The sequence below is a fragment of the Leptodactylus fuscus genome, chromosome 2 (assembly GCF_031893055.1).
Source record: "Leptodactylus fuscus isolate aLepFus1 chromosome 2, aLepFus1.hap2, whole genome shotgun sequence".
In the NCBI taxonomy this organism is placed as follows: domain Eukaryota; kingdom Metazoa; phylum Chordata; class Amphibia; order Anura; family Leptodactylidae; genus Leptodactylus; species Leptodactylus fuscus.
In genome coordinates, this window is record NC_134266.1 from 103,178,023 (window position 1) to 103,192,033 (window position 14,011).

Genomic DNA, 14,011 nt, shown 5'->3' on the forward strand with positions numbered 1-14,011 from the left:
CAGTTCCACACTCCAGAGGATTAGATACACATTTGTACACGCCATAGGATTAGATACACGCATCTGCACAGAGTACCACATGCTGTAGGATTAGATAAACGCGTCTACAAACAGTTCCACACTCCAGAGGATTAGATACATGCATCTGCACACAGTTGTACATGCCATAGGATTAGATACACACGTCTGCACACAGTACCACATGCAGTAGGATTAGATACATGCGTCTACACATAGTTCCACACGCCGAAGGATTAGATATGCGCCTCTTCACACAATACCACACAGGGGAGGGTTAGATACGTGTATGTGCACACAGTACCACACTTTGGAGGATTAGATACATGCCTCTGCACACAGTACCACAAGCCAGAGAATTAGATACGCATCTCAGCAGACAGTATCACACAGGGGAGGATTAGATACGCGCGTCTGCACACAGTACCACACGGGGGAGGATTAGATATGCGCGTCTACACACAGTACCGCATGCCATAGGATTAGATACGCGCTTCTGCACACAGTACCACATGCTGGGGGATTGGATATGGGCATCTACACACAGTTCCACACGCCGTAGGATTAGATACGCGCCTCTTCACACAATACCACACAGGGGAGGATTAGATACACGTGTCTTCACACAGTTGTACACGCCATAGGATTTAGATACACGCATCTGTACACAGTACCACACGCCGTAGGATTAGATACACGCGTCTACACACAGTTTCACACTCCAGAGGATTAGATACGCGCGTCTGCACACATTTGTACACGCCATAGGATTAGATACACAGGTCTGCACAGAGTACCACATGCCATAGGATTAGATACACACGTCTACACACAGCTCCACACTCCAGAGGATTAGATACGCACATCTGCACACAGTTGTACACGCCATAGGATTAGATACACGCGTCTGCACATAGTACCACATGCAGTAGGATTAGATACGTGCGTCTACACATAGTTCCACACGCTGAAGGATTAGATACGAGCCTCTTCACACAATACCACACAGGGGAGGATTAGATACGTGTGTGTGCACACACTATCACACTTTAGAGGATTAGATACATGCCTCTGCACACAGTACCACAAGCCAGAGAATTAGATACGCGTCTCAGCACACAGTATCACACGGGGGAGGATTAGATACGCGCGTCTGCACACAGTACCACATGGGGGAGGATTAGATATGTGCGTCTACACACAGTACCACATGGGGAGGATTAGATACGCGCGTCTGCACACAGTACCACATGCCGGGGGATTGGATACGCGCATCTACACACAGTTCCACACGCCGTAGGATTAGATGCACCTCTTCACACAATACCACACAGGGGAGGATTAGATACACGTGTCTTCACACAGTTTTACACTCCATAGGATTAGATACGTGCGTCTACACACAGTACCACATGCCGTAGGATTAGATACGCGTGTCTGCACACAGTACCACATGCCGTAGGATTAGATACGTGCGTCTACACACAGTTCCACACGCTGTAGGATTAGATACGTGCCTCTTCACACAATACCACACAGGGGAGGATTAAATACGCGCGTCTGCACACAGTACCACACGCCAGAGGATTAGATAAGCGCGTCTGCACACAGTACCAAATTCCGTAGGATTAGATACGCACGTCTGCACACAGTACCACATGTCGTAGGATTAGATACCCACGTCTACACACAGTTCCACATGCCGTAGGATTAGATACATGCCTTTTCACACAATACCACACAGGGGAGGATTAGATACGTGCATCTGCACACAGTACCACACAACTGAGGGTTAGATGTGTGCGTCTGCACACAGTTACTCACGCTGAAGGATTAGATACGTGTGTCTGCTCTAAGTACCACACTAAGGAGGATTAGATACGCACATCTGCACACAGTTCAACACGCTGGAGGATTAGATACGCATGTCTTCACATAGTACCACAGCCAGAGGATTAGATATGCGTTTCTACACAGTATCACACGGGGAAGGATTAGATATGCGCATCTGCACACAGTACCACATGTCAAAGGATTGGATATGCACATCTGCACACAGTTCCGTACACCGGAGGATTAGAAATGCACGTCTGCACACTGTACCACATGCCGTAGTATTAGATACGTGCGTCTGCACACAGTTTCACACACCGGAGGATTAGATACGCACGTCTGCACACAGTACCATACGCCGGGGGATTGGATACATGCGTCTGCACACAATACCACATGCCAGAGGATTGGATACGTGCATCTGCACACAGTTCCACACACCAGAGGATTAGATAAGCAGGTCTGCAAGTGACTTCCGAATCAGTGTGATCAGATCCTCCCTACCAGGGTTCACAAGAATTTCGGGCACCTAGCACCCTCCTCCATGGTCATTAGATGAAGAGACCTGAAAAGCTGGAAATTGGAACGGGACAAACCATCAGCAATCGTATTTTGCATGCCCAGAACATGCCTAGTGCGAAACCATATGTTGACCTGAAGAGAGCAAAGCACCAAGTGTCTCAACAGCACTAACACCTCCAACAACGACAAGCTCTTCACTGCATGCACCACAGCCATGTCATCAGTCCAAAAGCATTTACTGAGACTTTGACCCACAGCTCTACTGCCACAACAATCGGAAGAAGTTCTGAAAGAGTCAAATTCATAACCAAACATCTATCACTCCAGAAAGCTGGCCACTGAGCCCTGTACAATTGATTACCAAGCATAGAACCAAAGCCATCACCCCCTACCAGGTCTGTAAAGAACAATTCCGTGCTCGACACCACCAATGACTGACACATAGTACTACTGTTAAAAGATGACAAAAAAACACTGCCAAACCTGAAGATCATCCCTCAAATTTCTTGCAACCCTTATAAATTCTGAAGGACGTTGCATCCCCCAAGTAGCCAGTGATAGACGATGGCAAAAAGTCTGCCCCATGGGTATCACCTTGCAGGCAAAATTTTAGACACCTTTATCTGATGCAGTATAACCTTTATGGATCGTTCCATCTTGTTTACCGCCTGTCAAGTTTGTCATCTGGCAAATGGAAAACCATCGTATCTATTTCTATCATGAGCTTAAATAATGCAGTAACTTTATTCTCCAAATTATGATAAATACAAGGATAAGCAGAGAAATTGCAAACAGCCCAAATGTGGTAAAAATAATGATAAAACTTGTCGATGGATTCAGATGGCAGCCTTTAAAAAGACACGATGGCAGGTGAAAGATGATATAGGTTTCCTCGGTTGAAACAGTGTAACTTGTAAATGGCAATAAAATATATCCAGCACTCTGATTCTTGTGATTTCTTTAAAACTTAGATTTTATTAATTCGTCATAATTTTGACAATAATTAAAAGATGGAAACATGATCCATGGTGTATAGGCAGGATAGCGAAAAGCCAATAGAGCTTAGAACGCTAACAGACTTTGTAAGTGCAGAAGGAATGAAAGGAAGTACAATAAGGGGGCATTCACATGATGTAATGTGGCACTGATTCTTGCATGATAACTCAAGTAAGAATCAGTGCTGCAAAACAGAATTTCATTGAGTCCAATGGGTTCCGTTTAACGCGCGTAATACATTGAAATCAATGGGAGGCTTTTTAACCCATTGATCTCAATGTGTTATGCATGTTAACCCCTTCCCGACATGCGCCGTAATAGTACAGCGCATGTCGGGTCTGTAACTATGGTGACCGCCCGGGAGCCGGGCGGCCGTCATAGCCGCCGGGTGTCTACTGCTTTAAGCAGTAGACGACCGGCTCTGATGCCTCTGATCGGTCCCCGGACCGATCGGAGGCATTAACCCCTCCGGCGCCGCGGTCAAAGGTGCCGGAGGCGCCATATTCCCGGCGGCGCATGGGCGCCGCCATTTTGGCCGGGATCGCCGGCTTCTGGAGCATGCTCCAGGGCTGACGTCCCGTTGCCATGACAGCCGGGAGCCTTGTACAGGCTCCCAGGCTTGTCTGCAAATCCTCTCTTTTGCAGGCTGGTCTATGCAGCCTGCAAAAGAAAGGATGCTTTTTTGCAATGCATTGCAATGCATTAGCATTGTAATTAGTGATCAGATCCCCTGGGGTTCAACACCCCTAGGGGGTCTAATAAATGCAAAAAAAAATTTTTAAAAAAATATAAAAAAATATAAAAAGAATTAAAAGTTCAAATCACCCCCCTTTCCCTAGAACACATATAAAAGTAGTTAAAAACTGTGAAACATATACATGTTAGGTATCCCCGCGTCCGAAATCGCCGCTTTACAAATCTATAAAAATATTTTTCTTTTCTTTTTTTTTATTTAGATTGTGAGCCCCCCATAGAGCTCACAATGTACATTTTTCCCTATCATTATGTCTTTTTGGAATATGGGATGGAAATCCATGCAAACATGGGGAGAACATACAAACTCCTTGCAGATGGTTTTATGCCCTTGGCGGGATTTGAACACCAGGACTCCAGCGCTGCAAGGCTGCAGTGCTAACCACTGAGCCACCATGTGGCCCCTTAAAAATATTTTTCCTTTTCGGTAAACGCCGTAGCGGGGAAAATAGTCGAAAGTGCCAAACCGCCGTTTTTTCATTGTTTTGATTCTGATAAAAATTTGAATAAAAAGTGATCAAAGCAATAACATTTCCCGAAAATGGTAGAACTAAAAAGTACACCCGACCCACAAAAAAAGACGCCCTATGCATCCCCGTACACTTACGTATAAAAAAGTTACGGCCGTCGGAATATGGCGACTTTTAGAAAAAAATTTTTTTAACACAGTTTTGGAATTTTTTTTAGGGGTCAAAATGTAAATAAAACCATATAAATTTTGTATCCCTGGAACCGCACCGAAACACAGAATATAGGGGACATGTCATTTTGGCTGCACAGTGAACACCGTAAAACCAAAGCCCGTAAGAAAGTCGCAGAAATGCATTTTTTCTTCAAATCTACCCCATTCTGAATTTTTTTCCTGCTTCCCAGTACATTATATAGAATAATTAATGGTAGCATCATGAAGAAAAATTTGTCTTCAAAAATTATGACCTCATATGGCTCTGGGAGCGGAGAAATAAAAAAGTTATGGGGTTTAGAAGGAGGGGAGGGAAATGCCATTGGCGGCAAGGGGTTAAAAGGAATCCATTGAACTCAAAGGGATTCTGTTTTGCAGTGCTGATTCTTACACGAGTTATCGTTCAAGAATCAGCGTCGCGTTACATCATGTGATTGCCCTCTAAGGGGACATGAGTAACCTGTATTGCAGCAGTGCAAGAAATTTATCCCTATTGCACAAAAAGGTTAATTTCATGCACAGACACAAAGTAGATCTTTTTTTATGAAGGGCATAGGGAGGCAGAGGGCACTTTACTGCTGAGCAAAGTAGTATTCCCTAGGAACATTTTGTCCAAATTTTAATGTACTTTATCTTCAGTTGAGGCTGACCAGGGAATTAGTGGAGTAGCATATATGTAGCTATTCTAATCAGCTATTCTCTCTGCATTCAAACTGAGGACAATTCGTGCTTGTCCTAAATGGAATTGACCTTTTAGACCTGGAAGAGTAGAAGTCATTGTGATCAGTAGGGGCGTTACAGGTAAAGTGCATATGATGTAATTGTGAAAGGCATATGAAAGTCATATGTTTTATATGGTACTGACACCAAAATTAATTTTAAATTGATTTACATAATTCTCTTTTATAGACATTTTAGCCACTGTGGAAAAACCTGCTCCTTGTAGCACAACAGGTCAAGGTCGTCAGTGCACAATCAATGGATCAGAGTGCAGGGGTTGGTGGCCAGGTCCCAACAATGGTATTACTCATTTTGACAATTTTGGTTTTGCCATGCTGACGGTATACCAGTGTATAACTATGGAGGGGTGGACAGAAGTACTTTACTGGGTAAGTGTTGTATTATTGATCTTGGCTTTAATTTTTTGAGTAAAATCAATATACACATTGTTTTATTACATGCTTGCTAGCTTGTCATTGGTAAAAAAAAACAAAAAACAAAAAGCAATGCCTCTATCTTCTACAGCCACTCCTCACCTCTGCGTCCTTCATATAGTCTTCTTCTTGCAAGCCTGCATTCGGAATCTTAACTCATGCTGATAGAGCCCCATATATGTGTGAATAGCCTTTAAAAAGGCTATTTAGGCACCGTTATTGTTATATTAAACTACCCCCCCATTTTAAAATAAAATCCTAAAACAGAATATGATCAACTTACCGAACGGGGGGTGGGCATTCAGGGTCCGATGTCATTGTCAGCCACGCCTCCTCTTCCAGCGATGTCCTCGGGTCCTGTCTAACTAGCGAACTGACATTGTTAAAAAATGGCGCGGGCGCATGTGCAGTAGCAGTAGTAGAAGCAGCATGCTACTGCACATGCATCTGCACCATTTTTTATCAATGTCAGTTCGCTAGTTAGACGGGACCAGAGGACATGGCTGGAAGAGGAGGCGTGGCTGAAGATGATGTTGGACCCTGAATGCCCGCCCCCCCATGCACGTTCGGTAAGTTGAACATATTCTGTTTTAGGGTTTTATTTTAAAACGGGGGGGTTAGTTTAATATTTTTACCGGTGTCTGAATAGTCTGAATATTCACACATATGTTGGGCTCTATCAGCATAATTTTGCTGATAGAGCCCCTTTAAGGCTCTGCCAGAGTGATATTACCTGAAAAAGGAATTCTAATTATAGAATCCCTTTAAAGGGCTATTCCCATTACAACAGTGATATTTTATATAAAAGTATTTTAAAAATATTATCTATTGAAAGCAGTTAGCCAAGGTGTATATTTTAATGGAAAAAGCACCATGAAATACCCTGTTTGAATGCTGTTTGTATAAACTCCAGTCCTTTTCACACTAAGGCGAGGCAAATTTTTCAGGATTATTACTGAAAATTCATAACGATCGCTTTCAAGTTCACAAATCTTGGCAGCTTTGAGTCAAGATAAACTGTGTCTAGCAGAAAAAAACTGTCCAACCTTCTCAAGACAAAACCTTTCCAGCTAAGGCTCCATGCACCCGAAAATGTGCTTTTTCAGGGTGCTAGCTTTACTGTAAAAAACATATAGTTTTGCTGGGCGGGCATTCAGGAAGTGTCTTCATCTTCTTCCACACCTCTTCTTCCTCCGATGTCCTCCGGTCCCGTCTTCCTCCAGCGCTCGTGAACGGACAGTGATAGCCTGGGCGCATGCGCAGTAGCTGTAGTAGAAGCCGCATGCTACTGCGCATGTGCCCAGGCTGTTTTTTATATCCGTGTCCGCGAGCGAACACCGGAGGAGGACGGGACCAGAGGACATCGGAGGAAGAAGAGGCGAGGAGGAAGATGAAGACACACCCTGAATGCCCGCCCAGGGTGCACGATCCGTAAGTAGAGCACATTCTTTTTTAGGTTATTATTTTAAAACGGGGGGGTAGTTTAATATAACTTTTACGGTGCCTGAATAGCCTTTTTAAAGGCTATTCACGCATATGTGGGGCTCTAGCAGCATGATTTTGCTGATAGAGCCCCTTTAACAGAAGGTTAAGATATATAGCATGAAACTGGTTATTCTGTGAGCATAGAGTCCCTTATAAGTATCGCAGATATCCCACTAATGCTTGACAGATTTAATACTATATAGCTTATACTCAGGGTTAGAACACAACCCCTCTACGTATAAAGTGCCTTCAAGATACAGCTTTCATATCCACTTCCCCAAACAACCACTCCCTATGCATTTCCCCCAACAGATACTGTATATTAGTGCCAGGTTTATCAGGGAAGATACAAGTGAAAAATGGAGCCACCTTACCAAAATAATAAAATAATGTGGTTAAAACCACAGTTCCCGGTGCTCTGACGGTGCTCAGGCAGGGCTGGTTTTAGACAAAGTTTGGCTCTGGCCAAAACTAAAAACAGTACCCCCATATCCTGACATACCAACACCATTATATTCAATCATTTCAGAAGTCAGTGCTGCACTTCCAGTGGCATTTATATAGTCTCAAAAATCAGGAATAAAAAAAATTGTATTGATATATATAGTTGTGAAATTGCAATATGTATACCACTATACTGTGGAGAATTATTACCACTATACATACAATTACCAAACAAAACATCATGTATAGACCAACACACCTCCATACAGATAGTACACGACCTCCTCACTGTGACTTTTGCCATTATACTACATAGTGAATCAAAGACAATAGCCGTTCACTACACATTCTGTACTTCTATCCTAATAAACAACACATCAATTAAAGGATTTTCTGGCCCCAAATTGATTCTTTTATACTGATAATCTATCCACAGGACAACTCATTAGTATGTCAGTATATAATCTGTCAGGGTTCAATACCCGAACCCCCACACAGATCAGCTGTACTAGCAGTTTCTGATACCAGGCACTGCTTGTGGACAGGGTGCCGCCCCACTACTATGTAAGTAATAGGAGCGACACTGCAATTACCAAGAACCATCACTATACAGAGAATGGCGCTGCTGTGCTAGTCCTATTACTTGAATAGTAGTGCTGCTGCATCCTGTGCACTGTAAGCTACTGTATCAGCACATGGAGGCTGCTAGAACAATCAGACCCGACAGATAACATACTGAGGTCCTACCTTGTAGACAGGTCATCAGTATCAAAAATCAGTTTGCGGCTAGAAAACTCCTTTTAAAAAAGCTAATTAATAATACTCTTTTCTGCCCCCTTTTTTGCCCATATGCAATAGAAATGACCACCTTTGTATCACCTTATGATTTATTATAGTGCTCTCCTAATAGTCCCTGCCTTTGAATAATAGTTCCAACTTACTAATAATAGTTTGTTCTTATAAATAATACCCCCCCCCCAATCAGGAATAGTTTCCCTTTATAGGTAATAGTTCGTTCTTACAAATAGCCCTCTCTTAAAAATAATAATTTCCTCAGCCTCATTAATAATAATCCCTCCTTATTAAATATAATTTCGTAGTTGGGCTTGTTATTGATACTTCCTCCTTATAAATAGCCCCCTCTATGTAATAGTTCCCATAGTCTTATTATATATCTCCTTTTATATATCTCCCTTATTAATAACATCCACTCTAGCTTTATTCTTAACATTTCCCCCTAACAAATAATAGCTCCACCATCCTTACTAATATAAGATCCCCTTATTAATAATAGTTCCTCCAAAAAAAAATTATATATACTCACATTTTATTAATACTAAATTCTCCATATAAGTTTAAATGGGAGCTATTTATAGGAAGTAACTCTTTAACAAGGCTGGGAAAACTAGTATTAATAAAGGGGGCTAATAGTTCCCCTAGCTTTAGTAATAATAGATCCTCCTTAGAAATGGTCCCTTTATTAATAATAGTTAATCTCTCATATAAATTCCCTCCCCCTCCTTTATTTATTGTGGATAGTTCATCTGAATGGGCTTTTAAAGGTAACCGCCAGTGTCCCCCTGCAGCCTCTCCGCCTGGCAATTTTTACCCTGTCCTGTTTCCCTGCGGTTTAGGACAGAGACCCCCTTAAGGGGGGCAGTAATAAAAAGGAACTATTATATTATAATAAATGTGGGGGGCTTATAAGGATAATCTATTGTTAATAAAGCTAGGGGAACTATTTCCCCTCCCCATCCTTATAGTTCCCATAGAGTTATTAAAAATAAATCCTCTTATAAATACCTGCCCTCCCCTTATAAATTACCCTGAAAGTATTAAAACTAATCCCTGTTAGAAAATATGTGCCCTCTTTATTAGTAATAAACCCCTTTGTCATAAAAATACTAAATGTTTAACTCACCTTCACATGCTTCCCTGTTGAGTCCTAAGGCTGAAGCCTCTTCCTGCTTGTGTCCTCCGCAGCAGAACCTGTGATGACGTCACTACAAGATCCTTCCCCATCTTCTATTCAGGGATTTATGCAGAGCAAGGGCTGCAGTTCCCGTTCTATCATAGATGTGCATGTTCACAGTACTGCGTGCATAGCACGCCAATACACTTGTGAATAGGGCTCCCCTGCAGATCCTGGGGCCCCTTTGGAGTCGGGGGCCCTGGGAATTTGCCCAGTTTGACCCCCCCCCCCCCCCTAACGCCGGCTCTGAGGTACTCATTGGTTTGATTTAAATAACCTTTCTCTTTTCTTTTTAAATTGATTTTTTGTATTTCCATTTAGGTGAATGATGCAATTGGAAATGAATGGCCTTGGATTTACTTTGTAAGCCTTATCCTACTGGGGTCCTTTTTTGTGCTAAATTTAGTGCTTGGAGTCCTGAGCGGGTATGACTTTTGATTGTTTACATTTAGTCCCAAAATATATGTATAGCTGTGTATTTCGAGTTGTGTAAATGCTTGCAGAAAAAAAAAAAAATATGCATTTTACATTTCCATAAAAATGGATACCATTTCATAAAATCTTATCCACACATTGATGAAAAAAAAAACTTATGAAAAATGCACTGTATTGTGTGTTTTGTTTTTTGGTTTTTTAAACTCAGCATATAATTTTTCTTCTTTGAAATGCTATGTGTTGTGTTGAGGGTTTTCCCGATAGACTAACATAGGGAGCAAAAGAACCTTAGCAAAAAACCTTCTCAGGAACGAGTACCAGCATAAGGCCGGGGCCCCACGGGACGGAAATGCTGCAATTTGCCCATGGTGCAAACGCTGCGGGAGAAATCGTAGCATTTTACAGAAAGAGTAAAAACTGCCGTGCGGACACGCCGTGATTTTCAGAACTGCCGCGGTTTTGGAAATCGCAGCATGTCAATTATACCTACTGAAATCCTATCCCTGTATCCAGTTGTACATATATATGCAGCCTGCAGAAAGTGTTTTTAGATATATCTGAAGAAGGAGCTCAGAGGAAGCTTCAAAACGTCATATTCTGTCATCATTATGAGTTAGCCATTAAAAAAGGTATCACCTACTGAACACTTGCAAGTTTTTTGTTTTTCATATTTCATAACCACTGGCTAACACGGTACAAAAGCAAACATTTTCCTTATACAGAAATGCTGGCAGTTTCCACATGGTAACAGTTCCCACAGGTAAAATTTTAACAGGAAGTCTGCAGAGGAAAACTCAAAGTTTAGTAAACTAAAGTTTCTATTTAAAGCGCTGCGGGAAGAACCGCGATGCAATGCTGCCTTTTTTTCCCCACACAACTTTTTTTCTGTGGGTTGTCCCATGGGGCCTTGGCCTAAATTTGTGCTGCACTTTTACTGTGGAAACTATGCCAATTTCTCAATACAAATTCAGGAAGAATAAAGTTAAATTTCAAAATTTAAATCAAACCAGGAAGAGGGAGCTTTCAGTTGAATGAGCAAAAAAATTCCACAGTGCTCCATTTCCACAGCAGTATTTTAGTCCTATGTGTCTTTAGAGTATGTCTACTTGGGATGTACAAACATTGGATTTTTAATGTGGTGGGGTTGCAGGCTAGCAATCCACTATGATGTATAGTAGAAGCAAAATTTAATAGTTTTAAACAAATCTCATCCACACCCTACCCATAATTTCTGCAGTGTAAATTGACCCCCACTGCGTGCTTTTTATCCACAGCATGTCAATTGTGCTTTCAGGTTTTTTTACTTTGTCATTTATCTTTTGCAATGTGAGGGTTAAATATTAGCATCATACCAGCACCATTTACATTATGATTTTCGCCACAAATACTACACCATTTTGGGCAAATTTTGTGATTGCAGAATTTGGGCAAATCCACAGCTTATTTCCTGTGACACAAATCTAGCAGACTCAACCAATGTCAACTTGCCTTACGTCTGACATTTAATAAGTTTGCATAAACTTTTTTTCTTTCCCTGGCAGTGAATTTACAAAAGAACGCGAAAAAGCCAAATCTCGTGGTGCTTTCCAAAAGCTACGAGAACAGCAGGCTATGGATGAGGATTTACGGGGTTATTTGGACTGGATTACTCATGCAGAAGTAATGGATCCAGATATGGAACAGAGAGAAGGTGAGAGCATTAAAATAACCCCAAGGCTAAGTCCCTACATTGAGAAAACACAGTGTATTTTGTTGCAGATTTTTCTGCAATTTTATTTTTAGCCAAAGTCAGGAGTGGCTTGAAAAAGAATGGAAGACTTAGATGTTGCCTTCTGTTAAATCCACTCCTGATTTAGCTATAGCCTAAGACCAAGTTGCACAGTGAAAATAGCATATGAACTACTCGTGCAAATAGCTGTGTTTCTATAGAAAGATCACTGTGATGCTGGCAGTGGTGAATCTAGCCTCTCTGCTGCCTGAGGCGGCCGATCAAAAGACGCCCCCTTATTGACTCGAGTATAAGCCTAGGGGGGAAATGCAGCAGCTACTGGAAATTTTTTTAAATGGTCGGAGTTTTTGGGTGCAGTAGTTGCTGGGTGCTGGGTTCCCGATGGAACAGGAGCACTGCAGATACCCTATATTGCGTAGACCGGGCACTTTCAGACACAGGGATACCCAATGTGTATGTGTTTCACAGTCATTTTTTACTTTTGTATGTATTCTAGGGAAAGGAGTGATTTAGAACTTTTATTTTTTTTAAATACTCTTTTTTTTTTTTTTTTCACTATTTTATTTAATATTGTGGCTGGTCATAGACCCCCCCCCCCCCCCTCCTAAAAAAAATTATTTTTGCTGACTCGAGTATAAGCTGAGAAGCCGAGGGGGGCTTTTTCAGCACAAAAACTGGGCTGAAAAATTTGGCTTATACTCGAGTATATACGGTAATATATACCTACACAGTGATACATATATACTCAGACATATACATTATTATACCATATATACCTACACAGTCATCCATATACCATATATACTCACACATACCACATACATCATACCATATATACCTACACAGTCATACATATACCATATATACCTACACAGTCATACATATACCATATACAGTCCTATGAAAAAGTTTGGGCACCCCATTAATCTTAATCATTTTTAGTTCTAAATATTTTGGTGTTTGCAACAGCCATTTCAGTTTGATATATCTAATAACTGATGGACACAGTAATATTTCAGGATTGAAATGAGGTTTATTGTACTAACAGAAAATGCGCAATATGCATTAAACCAAAATTTGACCGGTGCAAAAGTATGGGCACCCTTATCATTTTATTGATTTGAATACTCCTAACTACTTTTTACTGACTTACTGAAGCACAAAATTAGTTTTGTAACCTCAGTGAGCTTTGAACTTCATAGCCAGGTGTATCCAATCATGAGAAAAGGTATTTAAGGTGGCCAATTGCAAGTTGTTCTACTATTTGAATCTCCTCTGAAGAGTGGCATCATGGGCTACTCAAAACAACTCTCAAATGATCTGAAAACAAAGACTGTTCAACATAGTTGTTCAGCGGAAGGATACAAAAAGCTGTCTCAGAGATTTAACCTGTCAGTTTCCACTGTGAGGAACATAGTAAGGAAATGGAAGACCACAGGGACAGTTCTTGTTAAGCCCAGAAGTGGCAGGCCAAGAAAAATATCAGAAAGGCAGAGAAGAAGAATGGTGAGAACAGTCAAGGACAATCCACAGACCACCTCCAAAGAGCTGCAGCATCATCTTGCTGCAGATGGTGTCACTGTGCATCGGTCAACTATACAGCGCACTTTGCACAAATAGAAGCTGTATGGGAGAGTGATGAGAAAGAAGCCGTTTCTGCACGTACGCCACAAAAAGAGTTGAAAACAAAACAAAAATTGAGTTGTTTGGTTATAAAAAAAGGCGTTATGCATGGCGTCCAAAAAGAAACAGCATTCCAAGAAAAACACATGCTACCCACTGTAAAATTTGGTGGAGGTTCCATCATGCTTTGGGGCTGTGTGGCCAATGCCGGCATCGGGAATCTTGTTAAAGTTGAGGGTCGCATGGATTCCACTCAGTATCAGCAGATTCTTGAGAATAATGTTCAAGAATCAGTGACGAAGTTGAAGTTACGCCGGGGATGGATATTTCAGCAAGACAATGATCCAAAACACCGCTCCAAATCC

At 41.6% G+C, this 14,011-nt stretch overlaps 1 protein-coding gene across 1 annotated transcript in view; it reads left to right on the forward strand.

Moving 5' to 3' along the window:
* CACNA1S (calcium voltage-gated channel subunit alpha1 S) overlaps window positions 1-14,011 on the forward strand; it is a 676,496-nt gene that overhangs the window by 87,304 nt on the left and 575,181 nt on the right. The window contains exons 6-8 of the mRNA XM_075263101.1: window positions 5,714-5,913; window positions 10,181-10,284; window positions 11,836-11,984. Of these exons, the coding sequence (XP_075119202.1) occupies window positions 5,714-5,913; window positions 10,181-10,284; window positions 11,836-11,984 (453 nt within the window). The remainder of the gene's footprint in view (window positions 1-5,713; window positions 5,914-10,180; window positions 10,285-11,835; window positions 11,985-14,011) is intronic.